This window comes from Ictidomys tridecemlineatus, chromosome 2, assembly GCF_052094955.1.
Source record: "Ictidomys tridecemlineatus isolate mIctTri1 chromosome 2, mIctTri1.hap1, whole genome shotgun sequence".
Taxonomy (NCBI): domain Eukaryota; kingdom Metazoa; phylum Chordata; class Mammalia; order Rodentia; family Sciuridae; genus Ictidomys; species Ictidomys tridecemlineatus.
Window position 1 is genome coordinate 47,201,453 of NC_135478.1, and position 25,290 is coordinate 47,226,742.

A 25,290-nucleotide genomic window follows, 5' to 3' on the forward strand; every position below is an offset into this window, starting at 1 on the left:
ATTTTAAAGGTTACCTTTTAATACTGGACCTTCTTTGAGGCTCCCGGTCATGCTTGTGGGAGGAATGATGCCCATTTTCAGATACATGCTCAAGGTTCCCAAGGCTGGGCCGCTTTCCATGGGCAGCTTTGGACATATTGGCATTATTGAGATTGGCATTTGTTGAGGTGGGAACTTGCTTTCCTATGGAATTATGGTTATGATGGTTATGACACACCGAATTTCCTGCTGGAGGAAACAGCGGTTTCTCAGTGTCACTTGCAGGTGGAATTGAAGGCCTTTGGACATGCAGGGGACGGTGGGTGGTATTGGTCTGCTGAAGGGAATCTCTCCTATCACTATTAACATGATTGACATGGTTTCCAAGCAGGGCACCATTTCTCTGCAAAATAATGGGAGACAACACCAGGTAATTTAACAAGTATTTGATGCAGGCTAGCTATGTCAGGTAATTTTTTCTACATGAAAAATAAATTCTAGGCAAGCTCCATAGGGTCCCTGTAAAACAATCTGAGTGTCTCAGTGGTCAGGGTGAATGTATTCACGTGGCAGTTGGTCCCCCTGAAATGAGGAAGGTTACCAATTCCTGAGCTGGGGAGCAGTCTCTCGGCTGTCACTCAACTGTGCTCTTCCGGTCACTCCAAGTTGAGGGGACTTATGTCCAGCTGGGCTGGTGGGCAGGCCCAAGGTGGGGGGGTAGTGGGCATACCCTCTGGCCTGGGGGACTGAGGGCCAAAGGCAGATCAAGGAGCTGGCCCAGGGAGGTAGGGTAATGAGTGTGTAGCTGCTGAAGAACCCAGAATGTTCCTCCACACTGGCCAGTGGCCATGGCCAAGCTCCTTGAAAGCTGACTGTTGGGGGCAGGGGTAAACTCAAGAGAAAGAGCTGGCCTGGCCTAGAAGAGGTGCTGGTGAATGGAGAGGGCCTTGGGGATGGGGAGGGTATAATCTCCAGCCCCTCTAGACCCTGCAACTGGTTTGCATTCTCCAGACTCTTCTGTGGATCATAACTGTCCCGACCGGAATCCTGCCCCACTATTTCCAAGTGGCCAGTATGGAGCTAGATGTGTTATAATTACTTTGAATACATCTTCTTCTTCTCGTTTAATTTCCTCCGGCTCGTCATCTTGTAAATCACAGGATATAGCACGCCGGATTTCTGGCCCAATGTCATGCAGTGTCCTTAATCCCGCCTAGATCAATAAAAATGGCAGAACAGGTTAGACAACATGGGGTCTTGGGTCCAGCCTGGGGTTTTGCTTCTGCCTGATTCAGTGGTTGGAGGGAAGCCTTCTCCAAAGGCTAGTCCGAGAAATGGACAGATGGACTGTAACTGAAGGCACTCTAAGGGTTGCTGGGTATGGTCAGGAGGTCATGATGGCTGGGATGCTGAAGTCTGCAATCCCCCCACCTGCAGGGAAGCATTGGCTGGCTGTAATAACTAGGGTCTGCCAAGCCGAGAGCACATTCCCATCAGTCAGTCTCTGGAAGGATGGCCTGCAGAGCACCATCTCCCAAGCCCTGAACAGGGAAGGGAATGAAGCTTAGCTGTTCTACATGGAGGGCGACAAGAACCCTCTGGCTGTATCCAGGATGAGGTGGCCTAGGTGCAGGCACCAGAGGAGCAAGCAGACCAAGCAGCTACCAGGACAAGTGGCTTTGCAGAAAAGCCATGGAACAGTGAGTGACACACATACTGCAATCACTAGCACACTCGACTGTGACAGAGCAGACAGTCAAGCACACAGACCTGGGCCGCTGTGCAGTGGGCCGCTGTGGCCATCCATGGTGCCCTGGCCTGTAGCCGGAGAGCAAGCTGAGAACTGGTCAACAGAGGGGTTTCTGAAGACCGGGACACCAGCATCTGTGGGCAATGCAAGACCACTGGGAGACCCCACCCCGAACCACCCTGGGAGCCCACAGAAGTTCTGCATTTCCCCTGAGGTCTCTGGTCTTCCTCCTCCAGTTCCCAGTCTACTAGGACAGAGCCTGGGAGAAGCCCATCCATTGTTCACGGAAAAACGTTCTGAAATATGATGGACTATATGAATGAGGAAGGGGCAGTCTGGCTCTGAGGCAGTTTTGACCATCAGTTTGGAGAAAAACAGCATGTTGACTTAATGACAAACAGGGGCCATGCAGTTTCTCCATCCTTTCCCACCAAAGGACTTGCCTCTGAAAGAGGCATTTCCCCTCCGTCGCCAGGTCCTGGGTGCTGTATCCAGGCAGCACCTCCCCAAGGCAGTTGCCTGCACCCCAGCAACCACTGAAAGCTAACAGAGCACCAAGATGCCTTGGACAGGCCTCCTGCTGCTTGGACTCCAAGCTCAAAGTGGTTCGTGAAGGAGAGTTGGCCGAGTGCTAGGGCCCCAGGGGAGGGGCTGCTTTCCTGTCCTTCCTCCTCAATACCAAGTGAGGGGTAGGTGGCTGTGGCAAGGTCATAGAAAACTATGACCACATCCGATACATGCAAGTGGTGGCAGGGGGGACACCTGGCAGTGGTTCTGGGGAGGGAAGCAGTCATGCTAGGCCTGGCAGGACTGGGCCCCCCTGGGGTAGAAATGCTCAAAACTGGTCTTCTGCCAGTGGTGGTGACATCCATTTAGAATGTAAAGTTGCCCAGGAAAGTCCCAAGAAGCCCCTTATAAACAACCTTGCCCATAAGCTCACCCAGCCTGTGAGATGATTCTGTTAAAAAGGACACAGCAGGCTGGGTTGGGTCTGAACTCTCCTCAGATGGAGGGCAGAAGGTCCTTCCCTTTTCATGGATTGTGGGGATAAAGGAGGTGCCAGAGTGAAAGCTTTAAGGTCCCTGGCTGTGAGTGCTGTGGTCGTGCAGGGGGATGACAGACGTGTGCCGGGTCAAACCCAGAACAGTTCTTGGTGTGGTCGGCGAAGCTGCTTCTTGCTCTCCCATCCCTCTGGTCACAAGCACAAGAGCACACATGCACACACGCACACTCATGCTTTCTGTCTCCCAGGATCCCCAAGGCCAGCTCATCTGAGCCTGGGGAGTCGTCTGGTTCTCAGCAGGCCCGCCTGCCTCGCTAGGGCAACATGGCAAGGGCAACGCTAACGTTGTGTTGGCAGAAGCTCATACTCAGCACAGCTGCAGGCATAGAAGACAGGAGGCATCCAGCAGCTCCGAGCAGCCTGCAAGCCACTCACTTGTACCCAGAGTTCTCTAGGGTACAATTATCATGGCTAAGCAAGGGTCTCTGTCTGATTTTGGATCAACTGGGGAGAAAAAGGTCTGTTATACAGCTGATTCACAAACAAGGAGCCAGGGCTGGAGCCACCTGCTCCTGTCTCCATAAAACAAACAGGGTTACAATGACTAAGCCGGCACCCCCAGTGCGTGCCTGTCAGCCCATGTTATAGCCGGGGAAGCTCCGAGTATGAAAAACAGACAGTCCTACTTGTCATTCAACTGAGTGGACTAGGTCTGATTAAAAGAAATAGAAAACTATTTATTCAGATAATTTTTAACATCATCCTCTGTTGACGGGTTGACATTTCACTGAAATACACATATAACATAATTGCATAATAAAAGCAAAAACCGTCTCCAGCACGTCTTCAGTGATACACAAGATTAGGATTTAGTTGACAAGATAGTGCAGCAAACAGACACAGGACAGAGAATTTGTTCAACATAAATAAAATAAATCATGGAGAAGGTAGAGAGGTGACCCAAGGTGCCACCTCCCAAAGACAAATAATGATAACATATTTATTAAAAAGACATTAAAAGAGGAAAGCATCATTCTTCCCAGACATGAAAGCAGCAGTTTAGAAATCACTATTCTAGTTTGCTTGTTCCACATAGGACAAAACATACCTGGTCAGAGTCAGGACTGACTTTGTTCTTTCACATGGGACCTGGGGCGGTGGGGGGTGGGGAGGGGGGACAGAAGTCCCCAAAACTAGAATTGAAATGAAGCTTAAGCACAGCACCCTGAATTTATTACATATCACAAAACATGATAATGAAAATTTTCTAGCACACATATCAAGCTAAAAGGTAGCTTCGGCTGCTCCAAAAATTCCATAGGCACAAATTCCAGTTTTAAAAAGTACAGACAACTATCTTAAACCCTTGAAAAAGTTTTTCTTTCACAACCCTAAAAAGAACATTTTTTTCTTGAAATAAACACTTTACAATCAATAAAATTATCTATCCTGTCATATTTCATGTCTGTGTCTACCTCTGCAAAATACTGTTTTAATTTGAAATGTGGTCATTAGCACTTAAACCAACATAAAGCCATAGAAAGTCATTTCATTCACATCACAGTAGAATTATGGTTTCGAATAAACACAGAATTGCTATAAAATATAAACATTATTGACTTGTTTTAAGATGTCCAATCTTATAAAATATTAAACAGAATCAAGCCTAGTTTCTGGTTGATTTTAAAATGCTAGATGTTATCATAAATATTTTTTTTTTAAAAAAGAAATGTTGGCGCCTTGCCTGTAGTCTGCTGCTTTAAAATTTAGACACCATTTAATTGGAATTTTATAGATATTTACTCTACTCAATGATTAAGTCACCAAAAAATAAATCTATAAAATCTCTTTTCTAAACATTTCTAAAGCAACAGCATAAAATTATGACATTTTGACATCAAGTACACACATTCATTCTCTTCCTCTCTCTTGCTTACTTTTAGAGCTAAGTTTCTCCTATCTGGGTGCATGTGAAAGGCTTTCTCTGCCCTCTCCCCCTAAACTAGCTCCCACAGACACACCAGCCCTCTGCCGGCCTGCACAGCACCACAGCATGCACACACCCACACCGAAGTCCGGCCATGGCCCTGTACCTACGCTGTAGCAGTGCAGAAAAGACAGGAAAGTCTCCAGTCGGGACGGGGCCTGGCTGTCCATCTTCAGGATGTGGGTGCCGGGTGTGCAGTCCCCAGACTGATCCCACCACGAGCAGGCTTCACTCAGCCGAGTCTGGCCCTGCACACTGTCATCTCCCTAATGACAAGTTCTGGTTAACTCTTTTGCAAGACTGACCCACACTGGATTGGAAGGGACGATTTTAGACTAGCTCCATTAGGAAAAAAAAGAGCTGGAGATTCAATTCTTATGGAATAAACCTGCTCATCTACAGGCGTCCTCCGCCTCCTCCTCCGCATGCTCGGGCACACCCCTTATTTTTGTCGTTGCTTTTCTCCAGGGAAAATGTCACGGTGTGGCCTTTGTGTCCATTGTGACTAGTCAGATATAAAAGGTTAGACTCATGGGCATGACAGTCTGTTAGTCATCCACAGCGATTGGTACTCTCATTGAAAAGTCATCGATAACAGTCCCCTCCCCCCAGTCCCCCCCAGGGGCAGTGCCAGACCGTATAAACCAGGTTAGACATCGTCACTCTGAAAGCCAAAGGAAACTTTAAACGGATTACCTAAAGTAATTCACGACTATCGCAGTAAAGAATCTAAGATACCTATCTGTTTCAGTGCCACCTTGATTTTTTTCTTCTTCTTTCCAGTACGGGGAACCAAACCCAGGGCCTCACACATGCTAGGAAAGCCCTCTACAGCTGAGCTCCATCCCTGGCCCCTTCTACCTTGATTCCTGGTTATAGTTTTAACACCACCATCAGAAAGACTGTTAGTTTCCTGAAAAACAAAGAGCACTATGTAAAATGGAGGCTCAGCAGAAGCTGCAAAATCATAACTTCCTTCCCACAGATGTACTCCCATCCTGGAGAGCCACGTACTGGTATTCCATCAGATTCTGAGGAAAAGGGCAAGCCAAGAGGATGCCCATTTTGCTAAATTATACACTCAAACTAGTGTTAGGTCTCAGCGAGGACTCTTGGTCCCTAGGCTGGTTCTTCCCATGATCCTACACTGGCCCTACCTCTCCCAAACTCTCACATGGACCCTCAGCAAGACAGTCTTTGCATCTACTGGGAAAGCCTGGGAATCGAGTCTCAGTTGCACACAGAGAGCAATCCTCTTTTGACTAATTTAGCAGAGCTCTCGCATCCCTGTGTCAGTACAGGGATGACAGGTGGTCACAGGTCATCTCTGCAGCTGGGCCTGTCTGGCACATAACCCGGGTCTCAGTTCTGCTGCTTAGAGGAGCCGAGATCTTGAAACACACTGTCTATCACGCACTAGTTCAAACCACTGTTGCTCCAGATCAGCACAGATAGTGAGACTTGGCCATACCACAGGCCTGAGCTCAGCTGGATACACTGGCACAGGTGACCCCAGGTCTTGGTGAGTGGGCTAAAGAGGAGAGGGTTGTGGTATGTAGAAGCTTTGTGAACATGGGTGACATAGAAGGCTCTGGAACTCTCTGCCTTTAAGGGAGGTTTTGGATCATCTCCCCTGAGCCATGGTTCTCAAGGTGTGGTCCAAGGGCCTTGGGTATCCCCAGATACCCTAGGGGTCCATGAGGTCACTGTGACTTTCTTTACACACTCACATTGTCTCACGAGAGGGTGGTGAGGTTTCTAAAGGCTGCAGGATGTGGTGCTGGCCTTGCCCAGTACCTCTGTACTTGCATATTCTTGTGTTTTTAAAGTTTCTCAGTTTTCATTTCTAAGACAGTCAATATTGCTACATGGAGATCCTCAATTTTTCAGAATGAGAAAAGGGTCCTGAGATCAAAAAGTTTGAGAACTGCCACCCAATCCATCCTCTGACAGGCAATGCTACCTTTGCCTCAGGGGTCAGACCTTCTGCCTCATCTAGGTTTCTGTGATTCTGCAGACCTTCCTCCCCTCTGCCCTTCCAGTGGCTTCTCGGAGCTAGACCTTGCTTGCCACTTCTTTTGGGTTGTTTTTACTATACCTTAGAAACACAGGCCCTCCCACTATCCCAAAGAGACACCTCTATCTACTGAGGTCTAAGATGTGCTGAGGAGAACAAATTCACCCAGGTACCGACCCACCTTGGGACTCTAAGTTTAACAGGCTCCTTCCTATCCATAATTGAACCCTGATAACCTGGGCTACTGAGTGCCTCTGGGTGCATGTTATAACATGACAGTAACTGAGATTTTTATCACTCCATAACTTGCCTTAACTTTTTTTCCCCCAAAGATTTTTGAGCATTTCCTAATCTCAGATGGATCAGTCCCCCTTCCAGAAAGCATATGAAATGCAGTACCATAGTCCTGTGGGTTAATTTTTAGTTGAGTCAAACCATAGTACTGGTACTGTCTGAGAAGGGCCTGTGACTCAATCTTACCTCTGCTTTCCTGTGATGGTTTCTGATGTGTGAGACCCCTTTTATCCAGGAGCTTAAGAGTTTAGCACTATGGATTCTGGTGCTGGATACCAAGTTTGCTCTGTGTGTCTGTGAAGACTCTGAATAAACTCAAGTAGTCACCGACAACTTCCTCTATATGGGACGGCTGTACTCTGTGGGAGAGGTTTTTTTGAGAAATGACAGAGGTCTCTCTGCTGCCTTACTGTGAACCAAGTTTCAGGAAGCCCGACTCCCCCTGTGAGTGGAAGTTGGAGGCAGCCCTCACAGTTGCTGGTCGTCTTTCCTAAAGTGGCCTTGGCTACTATCATCCAATGCCACATAGCCAAGCCCAAGTGAGGCAAGATTCCCTTGGTTCCTTCCAACCTTGTCTATGTCCTGCCTAGAAAGTCGCTGTTCTCCAGCTTTTACTTATTTGCAAGGTGTGGGGAGAGAGGCCTGCATACCCACAACCATCAGAACTGCTCTGGGCCTTTCTGCCAGACATGATCTAGATATAGTTGCTCACACTGACCCTGGAGACAGGGTGATGCAGATGGCAGTGAGCATGTGCCGTGCTCAACATCAGCGTGGGTCAGAGACAAGCAGAGGGGTCACCTGTCTGAGGTGGGTAGGCCTTTCAGGTGATGCGTTAATTCTCAGTAGATTCTTATACCTTAACACACCCCAAGCAGAACAGAAGCAGGACTTCAGGCTAGGGCAGGATCCCAGAGGCCCTCTGCTAGGCTAGGCATCAGCCCTTTGGCTAACAGACTGCAAAGGAGCATGGGAGAGAGGCCATGTTGCTGGCAGGGGGTGGGAAACCGAGGTGCTAGGAGCAACAGCTGTGGGTACAGTGTCGAGACCAGAGGCAGGCATGCGTCTTCCAAGTGGTCAGCTGTACTGGTAGCGCTGCCTGGCTTTGAACCCTTCTTCCACGTCCCCGTCCTCGGGGCCCTGTCAAGCAGCAGAACTGCTCTGTAAGAGTCCATCAAACCCAGCGACTCCTAGACTTGGTCCAGCCTGCACAGTGGGAGCAGAGCTGGAGCTGGGCCCATCTTTATAGTGAGGCCAGGAGGTCCACTGATGTCCAGGAAGGACGAACCACATAGTATGGTGACCCACTATGGTCAAGGGACACTGTCATAGGCACAAAGGCTTCCCTGGAGATGGCCAGGAGACTGGCAGGGCCCTTGCCAATCTTGCCTAGGCCAGGCCAGGCCATAAGGAAGCACGCTCCCCCGCCCCGGGCCTCTATTCTCAGACTCTGCCTGGCCGTGAGGGCTCCTGCATTGCCAGGGCGCCCGGAGAATGGTCCACTTCAGTCAGGAACAGGGCTGCCCACAAACTGCATTCTCCCCTCCCCACCGCTCCACCTCAGGGTCCACCCCCTCACACGCACACGCACACGCACACACGCACACGCACACACTCCAGTCTGCACACCAGGGCGAGTGGAAGGGGATCATAAAGCCCTTCTTTTCTCTACACAGTTCAGATACTTCGATATTTTTAGAATCTTCCCCATGACCTTTGCACTAAGGTCACTTTTGAATATTAATTTTAAAACTCTGCTTGGCCACTCTGGGCATCAGCATAAGAGGTGCACACTCCTCGACCTATACTTGGAAACCGCTGAGAACTTGAACCAGATGCCTCTTGGGCAAAAAAAATCTCCTATTCTTACCATACAAAAAAACGCAACCTGTGGAGTCACCTTCGTTTACGTCTTTGTGCATTTCCTAGATAACTGAAAAAGGGGAGAATTCTCTTTCTCGGTGGATAACTACAGTACAGAAAAGAGATGAAAGGAAAACAAGGATTTCTTAAAGTTCTGGTAGTAAACAGGCATATGATATTATTATTGTTGAAGTCTTAATAATAAGCAATTATACGTTCAAAGTGCTTTACAATCACTTAGCTATTCCTCACAACAGCCCTGTGAGGTAGGTCGACATTATTACCCCCATTTTACAGATGGGGAAACTGAGGCACAGAGAGGTTAAGTGTCTTGCCCAAGGTCACGCAGCAAGTGAACGCTGGAGCTGGGACTAGAACCCAGGTTCCCTGACTCCCGGTGTCCTTGAAACTAGACCACACTGCTTCCAAAGAGGCATCCCCAGACTGGCTCTGAGCGCGAATTAAAGACGGACAATGTTAGATGAGGTTGGGTGTGGTGGCATTTCCCGCGGACACGTTAGATGGACCCTGAGGTGTTGCCTGGATTGGTTTGGGCATGCGGGTGTATGTGTTAGTTTCAATGGGTGTCTCTGAGCTTCCTGGCCTGTCCACTTCTCACTGCATTCTGGGTTGGGTCACCGCAGCGAGCAGGGTTGGGTGGTCAGGAGGTCATGACGTACTGGCAATAGAAAAGGAACTCTGTCAGCTCAGCGCCAAGGGGCCTGCCAGTCTTTGGGAGTTCGGGCAAACTAGGGATGCAGGACTTTGGAACAGAGTCAGCTGCCCACCTTAGGCAGGTCTGCTTAATCGTTTTATTATAATTTTTTTTTTTTTTTTTACTGGCCAGCATCAGGAAGTTGTGTTCATTTCATTTCTCTGTGGGGCGGCTGCCCCTGTCCTTTGCTCTCTCTTTCTCTCTCTTTCCCTTTCTCTGAGTCTCTGCTTGGAAGGGCAACTGTTAAAACTTGTACGTTCCCTTCCATGAAAAGGAGCCACCGTGAGCAGCGTCCGCGACAGGCAGCCGTGGCCCCGCAGATGAGCCAGGGCCCCGCTTCTGCCTTTTGGAGGAGTGCCTTGCTTGGAAGGGGTCTCCCCGGGGCCTTGGGGTTGCGCTCGCCTGCATTTCTCCCGAAATGCTGTGTCAGTAGAAATTAGCCCACGTGAGAGTCTGCCCTTTCAAGGCCTTAGCCACCACGCCTTCCGACTAACCAGCTTGGTGCCGTAGCTCAGGCAGAAAACGCTAAAGCATCCGTTCAAGCATCTGAAACAAACGAATCAGCCAGTGAAATCTCATCTGTTAGCATCTCTTCTCCTCTTATATTAAAAAAAGGAAAAAAATGAAAAAAGAGCCCACTTATGGCTTTAGGTAGAATCATGCTCTTAAAAAAGAATCTCACTACTTTTCAGACTAGAGGGGTGTGTGGCCACAGCGTCCTCCACAGATTGAACCTCTGGGGGGACCCCCTGTCTATGCACCAAAGCTCCCCAAGGCCGCATCAAGGCACAGCAGGGACCATTTGCTGCTGTCACACCACCCACATCTCCCCTGACCACCTGCGGCCCCATCTGGTGGCCTGGCCACAGGCTGTCAAAGCTCTCCAACCTAACTACCTAGTTCTGCATGGCTAGAAACAAGCAGTCTCGTCTTGAAACCCAACTTCCAAACAGGTAAAAAGACTCTCCCTCCAGAGTTTTCCTGTCACTCAGATAGATGGGCAGGCTACCACTTGGGATGAGGGTGGGACACAGTCTCTGCAGATCCCCCCAGAGTAAAGGAGGTGTTCAAGTGTTGGGAAGAAAGAGAAATGAACAAAACTGTCCCCACTTTGGGTTCTTTTCTTTTTCTTATTCAAGGGACCCTGGACTCATCGGTGCCTGTTAAGTTGCACAGGTCCTCATCCAGAAGGTCCCCAGGGGACAGTCCAGGCACACTGCTGCTGGCGGGAAGGAGACTGAGAGTTTCCCTGGCTGCAGGGCTGGGTTCCTTTATTTCTTGGCTCCTCGTGGGAACTCGCGAACCCCTTGGATGTAGCAACGATGAATGAAGAGCGAATGCCAGAGTGAAACTAAAGGGAATGTGGTGTGGGAAGATGAGTGAGAAAATTAAAAGGCCTGGCGCAGCTTCTCTCGGGCTCCCTCGGGAGAGGGGCTGGAGAGAAGGCTGGTTTTCATGATGGAGATGGGGGGGATGAATGGATGGAAACCGCACACTCATTCAGATCACAGAGGCCAGAGGACACGGGATGCCGAGCCCCTCCCCGGAGGTGGGAGCGCCTGGAGGTGGGAGCACCTCGAGCCGAGCCCTCGAGCGGGGAAGGCAAGTCTGCAGTTGGTCTGAACAGAGGGAGATCAGACGGAGCCCACGGGGTTCAAGATCACGCGCTTCTGTGTGCCCAGGGGTGCCCAGTTCTCAAAGCTCAGTGACCGCACTCTCCACAGCACCAGCATGCACGCTGCTCACACAGATGCCACACTCCCACCAGCATTCAGTCCGTGAGCCATGGTGCCCCAACACTGGAGCAGCAGGTGGCCCCCTCCCCACAGGCATGCCCACCCTCAGGGACTTTCCCAGAGACGGGTGTCCTCATCCTAGTGGAGCAGTCAGCAACACTCCTCCCACGCTGACCCCCTCTCCCCCACTGCTTCATTGTCAAGGAGTAGCTCTTCATGAGGAAGGAAAGCCCCCTCATGCTAATTAACCGTGGAGTAACAATTCACATTTAGAGCCCTTTCTACAGCAGAGGAAGCCAAAAATGTAATTAGAATTATCCTTCAAGGGGACAAAAAAAACTATTTTAATGTTTGCTTCAGAGTCAAATGCATTTCAGAATTTATCTGTTAAGATTATGAACACAACTTAATTGTCTACGCTGTGTACTCAACATAAATTATAGACTTAGCCTCCAATCCCAAAGGAGCCGTATGAAAATGTGTTGGTAGCGTCTAGCTTGCAATACTGAATAACTTCAAGTTCTAATTTGAATTTCACTCAAGAAATGAAACTTCCTAGAAAATGAAAAACATTTAGGAGATTAAAAACTCTGGACATTATGTGAACACCATGTCATAGAATCTTTAACCCAGAATCCTGGGTTAAGATGGTGCTGTGTCAGCACCATCTGGACCTTTAGCTCAAGACTCAGTAAATCCCGTAGGTGAGATGTGATTACTCAGCCATGTGCTGTTGATGCATGTTTTAGAACAGCAAACACTACATCTAGCCCCGGAGCAAGTGCTGAAACCGTCTAACTGGAAACTCTTGGGGGTTCGGAATATTAATAACCTTGCACCCAAGTGTTTGTCCTCCACGCCCTTCACAGAAAATTGAAGTTCCATGACAGAGCTAAGCTGATAACCATAAATTCTGACACATGTCATGGATGAAAGATGTACTTCTCCTCTAGAAAGTCAAGTTCTGACCCCACCATCTAAATTTCAAGAACAACCGGCAATTCCCTCTAAGCAGAAGGTACCCACTGATCTCAGAAATCTAGCCAGCCTCCTCTTCTGGGTAAGGGCTACCAAGGGAAGAGTCTTCCAAAAGCATATTAATCTCTCCTTCTGAGGGAGGCTGACATAGCCATTCTGCCTCCCAAAATGTATGAACCAGAGACCTGTTTCAATTTGAAAACACCATCTTTTCAGTTTGCTTTGCCTAAAGGCTAGCTGTGAATTACAATCCAGGAGAAGGGCCAACCAGATCAGCAGAACACAGGTAAAATGGCTTAACTCAGATCCTCTGACCTGAGACAGCAAGAAGCCATGTGACTGAACCTGCGCTCGCTGAGCTACCAAAAGGATACATGATCAGAGCAAGAAGATCAGAGACTGTCTTCAGTAGGATTCAGCATCCACCTGCCCCACCAGTATGCCCAGCATATGGCTGGCTGAGCCAAACAGATTTCAGGAATCAGCCGTCACTGTCATGCAAGGTCATCGCTAGCCTACCACATACACATGCTCCCCATGTTCCTCATTCACCACCATTCTCATTCACAGTTTTTCTCACAATATCACAGACAAGCCTTCACTTCCATAATTACCATCACTTAGAACACAGAACAAGGCTGGGTGAACCTTATCAACACCTGTGAGGTCACATTTGAGACATGTGACAATAGGGCCATAAAAGTAATTTTGGCATAAACTAAAAAAAAAAAAAAAAAAGGAGAAATTCATCTTACTCACAATGTACTTAAAGCACTCCAGGTAGCAGAGATGACGGGGCTTGGTTGCTGACCGCTTGCTGACCTTTGCAGTTTCCCATCCCTCTTTGCCCTGCTTTCCCCATCACTGGCCACAGACCACTCTTCCCAGGCCCCCTTCCTGCAAGTCTCCATTTTAACTCCTTTCCCATCTGCACACCGGCTTCCCACCCAGAGCTCTGGGCTTCCCAAGGATTCTATAACCCTTAGGTGCATGGATGCTGAGGTTCCTTATACCACATTCACATGTCTAGGGGCCTAAGGCAGGACCTAGGGTGGGGCCTGGGCTGGAGGAGGGGAGAGGGGCCCAAGGCTGGCCTGGATGCAAGAGCAGCATTTGCACAGCAAGCCTCACGGCCATCAGAAGACAACACACAGAGACAGACACACCATATGCATGCACTCACGCGAGCGCGCACACACACGCACAGTACACACTAGGAAGTGATGGATGTTACTGAAATGGACCAAAAACCAACAAGCAGTGGGGTAAGAAACAAACAGAAACAAAACAAAGCACTTGCGTTCAGATGGAAAGCTGTTCACTAGGCAGCCGGACCCTGAGCTGAGCGCAGGGCTGTCGGGAAGGTGTGCCTGCCTGGAGGACACTGCCTTTGGAGAAGACTGGAGGGGGCCAGGTGTGAGGGCAGCACTCACTCCTCTCCTGCCATGACCATCCTGGGGGCCCTGCACATGGGCCAGCGGTGGCAGGTGCAAGGCACAGTGGAGAAGGCAAGGGGAGGAAGCACTTACCTTGTGGCCCAGAAATGGCCAGTCCACATTTGGGGGAGTGTGCAGTATCCCAGTTTAAACAAAATCCTTGTGGTACTGCTCAACCATGAATTGTCAGCTCTCTAGTGTTTCAAATAAGCTTGTAACATTGTTAGTGAAAAGAGAGAACAAAACAAGAGGACAATTCACCTGTAGGGCAATTGTGGTGTTCTTCGCAGGGTACTTTCCCACCAATCCTTGTTCTTTCCGTTTCTTGAATTTCCTAAAGTAGTCCTGTATCAGGAAAGTGGCATAGAACTTCCCCACGGTTACCTCATCATCTAAACGGAGAGACCAGACATAGCTCTCCCGAATCAGCACATTTGGACCAAGAGCCTAAACACTTGCTTCTGGCTGGGGCAGGGGTGGTGGGGCGGGATGGTGCAGAAGGCACCGAGCTCTCAGCCTACAACAGGGGACGCTCAATCTAGCAAAAAGCAAGGCTTTGCAAAGCAGGTAAGGCTCAAAACTGTGTCTGTTAATGAATTGAGACTCAAAAGTTGCAGAAAGTAATATATTCATTATGAGTTTAATAGCGCAGCATATTAGTAACACTGTGAAATGCCATCTTGGTTATTTGCTTAAAATAAAAGATACAAAACAAAAAAGGCTTAGTGGGGCCATGTTTTCACCCCGTGCATAGGGATTTGCATGTGTAATTACCATAAACATCAATGGCAATTAACCACCCAAATCCCTATGCCTTAAAATAGAGGCCTAGAAAGATGACATAGAAAAGCCTGGAAGGAGAGGAAGGTTCAGGAAAGCGACTGCAGATCTAGATTTTCACACGCTCCCCCACCCTCTGTTCAGAATTGCCAGTTTTCTGCAGTGACAGCTCCAACTAGCCTCAGAGTGGAGCTGGGCTTATTTCTGCTTTATTCAAAAACAACCTCCAACATGTTTCACTGGGGAATCAGAACCCTGCTGACAATTTAAAAGGTGATGCATGAGGCAGAATAGAGGCTCTGGCTGTCTCAAGGTAAACCACCCTGCACATGTCCACGTGCCCCCAGGTCTCCCAGGAGTGCCTGCCACCAGCTTCTGAGGTGCTGATGTCTCCTGGGTGGAAAGCCAAAGGCCACCTTTTGGTGGAGTGGCGCGTAATGGGGGACTGAAGACCACAGAATATGACTCTCAGAGGCTAGGAGGGGGAATGGCTGCAGGTCCTCAGGCTTTAGGCCAGGCTGTCCTTGCAAGAGTTACCTACTGATGGGGATAATGGGCTCGACCTGTCCGAGCTTGTGTTCTCATCTATAAGAGATAAGTCTCCTACAGGAGAGGACTGCTGAGGCAGACACAAGGCACTTAGGCCCCAGGCTTGAGTCAAACTCGGGTCTGAGCACTGTGTAACACCACCAGCAGACCCACTGAAGTGCATCCTAGAGCAGGACAACGTGGCGGTCACTGGGACCCCCACATCAACTAATGTATTCTGGGTGGGCTTCCTTCAGTGCCCACGGGGAGGTCCCACCCCTGATCATTTCCATCTCTTTTGGTTGGCTGCTCCAGCCCTCCTTGCCAGAGGCTGCTCTGGCTTTGAGAAGTGATATGTTCCTCCTAAACCTCACGAGGGAAGTCCTGGAGTGGTGCAGGGGCCGCCAACATAAACCCCGGGCTCTGCATTGCCCGTAAGAACATGGGCCATACGGGTCTTGGGTTTGTCTACACTGTCTCATGAGGCACCATCCATAGTCAAGAGGCAAGCAGAGGCCATTCAGGGCTCACAGCTCACTCCCTGCTCTGCTTTCCACTCTCCGCCCATTTGGTGCAGGGTGCATTTAGAATATGAGCTTTAGCTGGTCCCTGTGGCCAGGCACCTACAGGTGCCACACCACTTGTCTGGGGAGTTCCACATGGGTCTCCAGTCCTTTTTATGACAACTCTGGCACAGTGGATGTGCTCACCTCCAGCCCCTGACAGCTAGAGACAGGTTAAATGACTTGCTCAGGTCAGTCTAGCCAGAACCCGAATCCAGGGCAATGGTTCTCCTTGAGCCTAGGTCCTCTCCTCTACGCCATCTCCCTCCAGACAGCCCAGGTCTGGCCACCTGCTTCTTTGGAGCTGCCTCTCCTAAAGTACAAGTTTATCCCTTTCTTGGGCTGCCCAACTAGTTCATCCAGGGGGCCCCGGGGGATTCTCCTGCTGCCATGCCACAGCTGTCCTTTACTCCAGGCTTCCGAGTCCTCTCTGTGGGTCCCCAGGAATAATAGTGGCTCTGCCTACATTCCACACCAGGATGCTTCCTGCAAACACAGGCCTAAACCTTATCTCTCTTCAGCCTGCAGAGCAGAGGCAGGCCCTCTTAAGGCTCTGCAGGGCAGGATTCGAGGGCCATTTGGTCATCTCCACTGAGGTGCTGAGGTAATTGGGGGACTGGACCCATAGAAGAGTTTTTAAGCACAAGTAATGTCACTGTTTAGGAAGACAGAGACAGAAAGAACAGAAAGAAAGAATGCAGCGAGACTTTCTCGGCCCAGGACTGGAGAGAGATGGGGTCAGCTCAGGGTGCTCTTTGCCACCAAGGAGCCAAAGATATAGCTCAAGGAATGAAGGTTCAAGGCAGGAGGGTCTTTGGGGAGGAGAGAAAGCTTCTCAAGAGAAAGCAGGCAGTCCATGGGATGGCAGAGGAGACTGAAGAGGGAAGGTGAGAATCTCAGCCAAGATTCCAAGCTGAGGTAGCTCAGCACTGATGACCAGGGAGTGGTCAGGCTGTCGCTGGAGACCACTGGGTTCCAAGAGTGGGAAAGGAAGGTCCCAACATGTACTTCATAGCTCATTCCTGACATCACCTTTTTATGAAGCTCCTGATAACCTAGTGATGTCTCACATTACCTTCCCACCAGAAAAGACTTCTAAGACAAACATCCCACTCTGCTGTGTCACCAGGGTCATGAGGGGCGCCCTGACACTCCACATTAGCCAGTCTCAGGCACTTAGGGGCAGAGGCTGACCTTGCTCACTCTGGTGCTCTCTGATCAGGGTATGGCATGGGGGATAGCAACATCCTTACCCTCTGGAGCTACTCATCTGTTTTGCCTGGAGCAATGTATACATGATCACTCTCTAAGCATGTCACAACACAGGAAAGGGTGGTAAGCACTGGTCTATTGGAAGATAAAAGGAAATACAAACAAATGACAAAGATAATAAAGTCCTATCCAGAACTTTCCACTGATGCCTGAGAGTCCCTGCAATCTCTGGTGGCAAAAGTGCTTATATGAGATTAAGCCTTGATAAGCACTATAGTAGGCACGAGATTCAACACTGCATGGACTCTCAGGAGCATTCTGTTTCCTTTCAGGCATCACAATCCTTCCTTCTCAGGCATCACAGTGCTTTTTGCTACCACTGTGGAACAGAATAACACCTGACAGCCTAAACCTGATCCAAATAGAGAAATAGAGAAATCCAGGCCCAGCTATGGACAAAGAAAGGGGAAGAATATTTAGCCTCAATGGGAAGCTTAGTGGGACTAAAAGCTGATCAGCTTTTCCAAGCAAGACTGAACCAAATTCTGGACTTTTTTCCGATGGAAAGAAATGAAGTTTCTCCAAGTGTGTCTCGTGGGGGATGGATGGGCATTAATTCGGGAGTAAGACTGGTCTTAATGAAAATGGCATTTCAAGAGATGTGAGGTAGAAGGAGAGAGGAGCGAGTCCTCGGGCTCCCATGGGGAACATGTACATAGACAGGTGTGGCCTGCTGTTCTGAAGCATGCATCAGTATTTCAAGAAATATCGTAGGGGAATACAGTTGGCAAGAGATAACTCTGATTCCATGCCACCACCCTAAAACAGAATTGCTTCAGAATATTCTGAAAGACTGAGAGTTGAAAGGAATGGAGGCTGCAGAGAAAGCTCAAGCACATTGTTACAACAGTTCAAAAAAGCACTTCATCTAAGCCATGCGAGCACTTGGAAATGCAGCTGAAAGGAAAAGAACAAAAACCAAAGAGGAGTTTTAAATGTGCAGCATCCGTTTCCCCCGCGGGCAGGGGTTCTCGGGGTGGGAGCTTTGTTTCATTTCCTTTTATCATTTCTTTCGGGCCCATTCTCCCCATCTCTGAGCCAGTGGCCATTCCAGCTGCGGGCGGCTCTCTTCAGTAATGAAAGTTCATACTGCTTCCACGAGAAGCAAGTTAGGGAGCAGAACTGGCCAACATGTGCTCTCTGTCCCCCCGAAGAGCCACAGGCTGTCACCCTCTCAGAGGGAGCGGCCCAGGCTACAATCCTGGCCCAGGTTCTGGAGTCAGATTCCACACCTGAGCCAGACCAGCCTCGAAAGCGGCTGGGGCAGTGATACCATAAAGGTTCTCTGGTTATAACCCCACCCAAGATGATGACTGCCCAGGCCAGGGGTGGCTAAAATGCTGGCGGGATGGCACTGGGTAAGCAGATCCTGCACCTTTAAAACTCGAAAACAAAACGGTCTGAAAACAACCACCTCAATTTCTAAGTCCACGTGTACTTAAATGAAAATGGAAAAACAGTACACATATATATGTATATATATATATATAATAGGTAGACGTTTTATATATATATAAATTCAAAAAAGTTTAGTCAGTTAATTTGTGATAAATAACAAAAGAAAAATAAGCATGCTTGTTAGTTCTGTCTCTAATTATTTGTAGTGCTGGGGATAAATTCTACTTTATTGGTAATTATGATGGTAAATTCAGTCTTGATAAGAACATTTCAAAATTACCATTTCCTGAAAACTACCCATTTTTTTAATGAGTTTTCAACAAAATACTGATGGATAATTGGAAACTTATTTTGACTATTTCTTTTTGGACAAAAGAAATATATATATATTTTAGGATTTTCATTTGTAACAGCAATCTTATTCTCTAACATTATCTCTTCCACCAATGAGCAAACCCCTGCTCCAGCCACATGAGTCTTGGTTTCCTCCCCACTGAAGGCTCCCACTGAATCGTCTTTGTATTGCCCCCAAATAATCATACCAGATGGCCAAGGATTCTCTAGTGTTGGCCTAATGTTGAGACCTAAAGCATTCTGTGAACACGGTCTGGGCTTTCTGGAGATGCTATCACTAAACCAAAGCCCTGGCTGAGAACTACTTAGGAAATAGATTACACTGACCACCGGCTGGAGGGACCACTTGGTCAAGCAGTTTCATGCTGGTTTTCTTCCATATTTTCTTTATCACAGCTCGAAGTTCTTCATTAGCTTGTTCCAAGTTCCCTAAATCCAAAAAGCAAAAGAGGAATGCGATGGACATCATTATTCCAAAGTACATGTATGAAGACGCGAATTGGGTGTCAACATACTTTATATACAGAGATATGAAAAATTGTGGTATATACATATAATAAGAATTGTAATGCAAAAAAAGTACATGTATAAAGGCAAAAAAAAAAAAAAAAAAAGAAAAAGAGGGAAACAAGCCTTGTTTGTTTCCCAACTCCCCTCCCTGTCCTTGCCACTCTGCCCAGTCCCAGCGTGGCTGGAAGAACACACTGCCTCTGCAGAGGCTCCCTGCCACAGGCTCTCCCCAGCCAGGGTCAAATGTTCTTCCTACATTAAAGGAGCCTACCCAGGGGGAAGTCCCTCCACGGTGGGGACATTCCTGTTTTACGCTGGAATTCAGGATTTCTGGACTCTGATCCCTCACAGCCCAGACCTACTCTCCTCCCACTGCTTCTAGCTCAGAGGCCTTTCCCTCTTCACTGGCTGCCCCCAGTCCACTTCCATCCAAGGTGAGAGCCCAGCTGGGAAGTCACTGAGCCTAAACTTTCAGTTCCTACTGCATATACCCAGAGATGCCATATAATCTTGTCCTGTTCCTATATATGTTCCTATATATGGATCATCTTCCCATCTAATGTGCTGGCATGCAAGACCATCCTGCCTCCTGGAACCCTTAGAGAGGCTGGACTGTGGCTAAGTAGACAAGTCAGCCACAGGAGGCACACCTTAGACTAGAAGATAGAACCCTGGGGTTGTACACAACATCTGTCCCCTCACTTGGCACATGCTCCTTGCTGCCTCCTTTCCCCTCTCCTCCATCCAGTGCCTCCGTCAAGGTCTCCACTTCCTCCCTTCCTCTCGCTCACTGCTGAGCAGGCTGCCATCTGCCTTCCAGTCCACCCCTGATGTGGCTACTGTGCCACCCTCCAGGGTCTGTTTTGCCAGATCTGAACAGAGTTCAGTGTGGGAGGGCTGAGGGTCCAGCTAGGAAGATGCTGGTCCTACTAGTATTCCCCAAGCGCTGACTGTGCGCTATGGGTACAGAGGGGCTTCCTCAGACAGTGCCTCAGTCTCCTTGAGGACTGTCCCTGGAATAGGTGCATTTAGTTTCTTTTTAGAGAGAAAGAAGCTATAGCTCAGAATTGCAGATTTCCTCACTGCAGACCACACAATATTAAGGGACAGTTGGAGTGAGCCCACTTGAAATGGCTGTCTCTGTCCCTGGACCTTGCCTACTTTTCCTGCTATGGTAGTAAGCAGAATAAATTGACTCAAAACACTCTGGGACAAAGTGAAACCGATAGGAAGGACAGGGAGGACTGAGGGAGGGCAGGGTGGCCTCCTGCTCATAGGCACTCCCACTCTTCTTCCTGATCCTTCCTGGGGCTCTCTTTACCTAGAAAAAGCCTAGTTGAGAAAGTCAAGATCAGAGGTGGCCACTCCTTCCCCTTCTGCCACCTGTCCTGCTCCCAGGGAATGCTCACCTTCAGTCTTGATCTTGAGAGCCGTTCGGACCAAAGCAAACAGGGTTGCGTTAAACATGACTGTCCCATCACTGTTGAGAGGCATGTTCATGGCCACTAATCTCTGTAAGTGGAATGAAAAGTTCCTCAGGAGAAAGCCAATGCTGGGTGACAATCGCGTCCCTTTGGGGTGTTTATTCTGTTTATCCCTCATTCCTTCTCTTGTTAGCCCTCAAGTTCAACTCAGCAGGTATTTGGGAGCACCTTTATGATGGTTAATTCTGTGTGCCAACAGCCTTCTGCCCTCAGACTGAACGTTACATCGTCAGCTCCCTTGTTCTCAGGCCTCTGAACTCGGGCAGAACTATACCACTAGCTCTCCTGGGTCTCCAGCTTGCTGATGAGACTGTGGGATTCTCAGCTTCCAAATTATATGACTCTGGTATACATACATAGGTACGTATCATCACACAAACACATGTATACATATATATAAGTCTATATTGATCCCATGGGTTCTAATTGTCCAGAGAATCTTGGAATTCTGTGTCCCCAGCACCTCACACAGGCCTGGCTGAGTGTCACTGAGTGTTTACGGACTGAAATCGTGAGCCCCACAAGAGAAGCTGTCAGACACACAAACAGAATGTGCTCACCTTGCACGCTACTCTGTGTGGACATAATTTCCCAAACCCCAGAGGAGGTTGGATACGCCGGAGCAGAGTGACCACATCAAGGTGTTTTATCCTTCCCCTGAAAGCAAAGGACAATGAGGTCGGGGGATAGTGGAAGCTGACCTGAGATTTCAGCCCACTCCACCTTCCACAAAAGTCACAGCTGACATTCCAAAATAGCCCATCCAAGCCAGACAGACTTTTTTCCAACCTACTTTGCCTCAGGGTCATATTCTGACCATATTCGTTTGAATTCATCTAAATGGTGAGGCCCCAGAATAGACCAGTCCCGTGTCAGATAGTCAAAATTGTCCATGATGACAGCCACAAACAGATTGATGATCTGAAAAAGGAAATCAGAGGGGGGAACTTCAGCTGTAGTGGGATGCACTGTTAGACTCTGCTACATGCCTCCTAATTACATGGACATGAGATATTTGAACCCACATCTCCAAGTACCCAAAAGGGGCTATTAACCCTTTTCCTTGGTGTGATGTTTAAAAGGGAAGGCTTTTAGCTTTCTTGGATGGCTTGGAATCATCCCAGGAGGGGTGGGTGGATGCATTAGCTGGTGTTCTGAAGCTCACTGCAAGCTCATAATTTCATTGCCACCAGATAACTCATACTCTGAAGTCACTTAAAGCCATGTGCAGAAGCTTTGAAATTTTAGAAAGGAACCAGAAGCCCCAAGAAGCTGGGATGGTTGGTAACTGTGCCCAGCTTATTAGTGAGCACCCAAACCCTGCTCACAACCAAGGTGGTAGTGGCATGTGCCTGATTAAATGAGATCTCCCCTGCCAAAGGAGCCCAGGCACGTCAACTTTCCTGCAGAGTTTGACAGGGCAATGTCACTAGTCTGAACCCCAAATGCTACACAGGCACTGTAAATGGAGGAGAGCTGTGGTGACTGCTTACCAGAAACGCACAGAGCATATAAAAACTGATGAAATAAACAATGGCAAAGTTGCTCCCACACGTGTATTCCTCTCCAGGGTTGTAATCGGACTCAGGGTCACAGAGCTTCCCCGGGAGGCAGGCCAGCATGATCTCCTGCCAGGCCTCCCCTGTTGCACACCTTTTTAGACCGAGAAAGGGTTTTAGTAGGGGAAGGAGAGATTTAAGGCTTAGACTGTTGAGGGGGGGTTCCTAATTAGAACAAACTTTAAGTAAAAGTTTGAATTACTGAGAATCTGAAATTTCTACTTACTTTCAAATGCACCTTCCCACACAGAGGTCCTGATATTGGCCTCTTGGATTTATAATAATCATTTGATATAAGCATACCAATTTTTCTTTTTATAAGTGAATATCTATTTTTCTGTGTCTTCTCTACTTTAAACATTCATATTGTAGTTTTTAAAAGATCGTTCCTGATTAATTTTGTTTCAAAGAAAGAACCACCCAGTTTGCAAATGACTTGCTGGAGACACGAGAAATTGCTTCTATAATTTCTAGGAAGTTCTCCCTGTAAGATAGTTGGTTTCCAAAGTTAACTGGGGCCAAAAACAATTCCATAAAATTTGAAACTGTACATCTTAGTATGTTCCCTATTGGCTGTGCAAAAGGCCCCTGTGTTTCTGCTCGTTTCTGTCATCCCTGTTGTGTTTTGGTAAACGCTTTCATGCATAAACAGGTATTCCACAATTTTCTTGGTGGTGTAAGTAAACTTCCAACTCCCAGCCACAACCTATATGGCCCCAGCAGTTTTAATAATACAACAAAATCCTTCTGTGGTTGAAATGCTAGTTCTCTCGAGAATATAAAGCAAAGGCAAAAAGCCATCATGATTATTGGGAAAGGTACACTGCTCTAATATGACACATGTCCTGTGTCACTTTGAGCCCAGGGAAAGACAGAGACTGGCACTACCTGCCCAGGAACACCACCCACAGACTCTGTCACCTGAAGAGCAGCAGCACCGCCTGGGGAAACGTCTGGAAGTTGTTGTTCCTATTGATCTGGTTATTATCTCTCATGGCAACTTTCCCGAACATCTAGGTGGAGATGTTATTAGGAAAAAAAATAGAGTTTGTCATTGCTGCAGTTTGAGTCTTTAATGTCCACTAAAGATTGTGTTTCGAAGGCTTGGTCTCCAGGGTGACACTGGTGGGAAATGGTGGAATCTTTAAGGGGTGGAGCCTAGCAGAAGGCCAGTGGATCACTGGGAGTGTGCTCTCCAAGGGGACCCCATAGCCCTGGCCCCTCATCTGTTACTTCCTGGCCATGCTGTTATAGGCTTTTTCTCCACTTTCTCTCTCACTGCCACCATAATGTGCTGCCTCTCCACAGGCTCAAAACAGCGGGGCCAAATGGATCATGTTCTAGAATCTCCAAGACTATGAGCCAAAATAAACCTTCTCTAAGTTTCAGATATTTCATTATAGTGACAGAAAGCTGACTAATAGTCACATAAAAAAAAAAAACACTCATGAATTTAGGATGAAGACAGATTTGACCAACTGGGGCCTTCTCGGGATTTGGCACTTTGTTAATTCATCAAAGATCTTCTGGGCACACCCAGGTGCCAGGCACTAACTTAAACACTGAGCACATGGTGCTCCAGACAAGCAGACTCATCTTTAAGGAGTCCCTGCTCTGGGGAGAGACTACAAAGATAACCAGGCAATGACAACCTCACATGGTGAGTGTGGGACGGTCCAGACCCACAGGGAAGTAGGGAACAGGCTCATTTACCCAAATCCAGGGACTTGGGGTCAGGAAAGATCATGAGGGGTGGGGGTGACATTTACGCTTATAAATGAAGAATATGTAGAAGTCTGTCTACTTATTTCACAGAAGTCTGTGAAAGAAGCTGAAGAGTGCTCTAGGCACAGGGACCAGCACCTGCAAAGGGGCAAAGGTGACACAGCACAGGTGTCCTTGGGAATGAAAAGAAGAATGGCAAGTAGATAAATGAAATATCAGGCTGGGCACAAAGGGGGTGCCAGTGGGCAGGAGCCTGCAACCTTCCAGAAGGAGAGTGAGCTGCACCTCCAGGGCAGTGGCCAGTGAGCAAACAGCTTTTCTCCTGAGGCTTAGGAAGAGCCAGATGACTGGCCAAAGCCTGCTAGGAGAACCTGGGGTGGGGTGTGTGATGTAGTTTACAGGCCCTGAGGTACCTCTTTGTCTGTTACACAAGACCCTTCCTGGTGCATGGCATCCATCACACATGGCTCAATTACAAGGGCTTGAGTAGGACCAATCCTTTCCCAACTCCTGGTAAGATTCCTTGAGACCTGGAAATACTTCTGTGTCTCCGGGAAATAAATAAATAAATGCCACTATTTCTCTTTCCCTAGAATCACCTCAATTTCTCTTACTCACGCTCCTCCCTTATCAGAAAGACAGCATCTGTAAGGGGAGAATCAAGGAGGCCACATGGACATCTAGAGCCACATACCATTCTCCGTTTCCCTCCACCCATGGAGCCCCCCACCACAGCTGCACACTTGATGTTAGGACCTGGCTGTTAATAAGGCCCAATCCTTTTCTCAAGCCCAGGAGGAATGGGAAGCATGCTGCAGCTCAGTCCCTAGACCATGGTCACAGAAAAGAGTCTGGTACCATGACTCTCTGGAAAGTTGAGGTACCACAATGGTCCCAGTTCAGTCCCAACTGAAGAATCTGGAATAATTTTGTTTCAAATGAGAATCCCATTTATGATAAGGAATAGCATTTCAGGATATCATCAGACTTTCTGCATTACCAAGTCTCCTCTGAGTTACACAAGTACAGAAAACATGACTTCCACATTGACAATTATGGCTTCCTTCTTCTGTGGTCTCCTATCATCCACCACCACTGAAACGAGCCATGAATTTTCTCAACCAGCTAATTCTTCCAAGACACTGGGTGGGGGTAGGGATGCCACAATACACAGATTTACTTGTCACTTCTTCACCTCTCCACAATCTTTCATGTCCAATTTCCTCTGGCACAGCCTCCATCCTCAGGAGCTCCTTCCTGAGGGACCACATCTTTCTCATCTCCCTATCTCTTTTGAAGCCAATGCATTTGTCTCTCGACTTTTCCTGGCCATGGTACATTATACCACAGGTTTGGGGC

At 48.2% G+C, this 25,290-nt stretch overlaps 1 protein-coding gene across 27 annotated transcripts in view; it reads right to left on the bottom strand.

Moving 5' to 3' along the window:
• Cacna1d (calcium voltage-gated channel subunit alpha1 D) overlaps positions 1-25,290 on the bottom strand; it is a 315,967-nt gene that overhangs the window by 10,662 nt on the left and 280,015 nt on the right. For 26 of the 27 annotated variants that reach the window (XM_005317204.5, XM_040289735.2, XM_005317206.4 and 23 more), the window contains 9 exons: positions 23,128-23,219; positions 22,141-22,300; positions 21,441-21,568; positions 21,208-21,304; positions 20,573-20,675; positions 18,981-19,082; positions 14,020-14,150; positions 1,079-1,192; positions 15-382 (listed from right to left, as the gene is read on the bottom strand). In XM_005317204.5, the coding sequence (XP_005317261.1) occupies positions 15-382; positions 1,079-1,192; positions 14,020-14,150; positions 18,981-19,082; positions 20,573-20,675; positions 21,208-21,304; positions 21,441-21,568; positions 22,141-22,300; positions 23,128-23,219 (1,295 nt within the window). Of the gene's footprint in view, positions 1-14; positions 383-1,078; positions 1,193-14,019; positions 14,151-18,980; positions 19,083-20,572; positions 20,676-21,207; positions 21,305-21,440; positions 21,569-22,140; positions 22,301-23,127; positions 23,220-25,290 lie in introns of those variants that run through there. The other variant, XM_078038424.1, reaches the window with a different exon arrangement.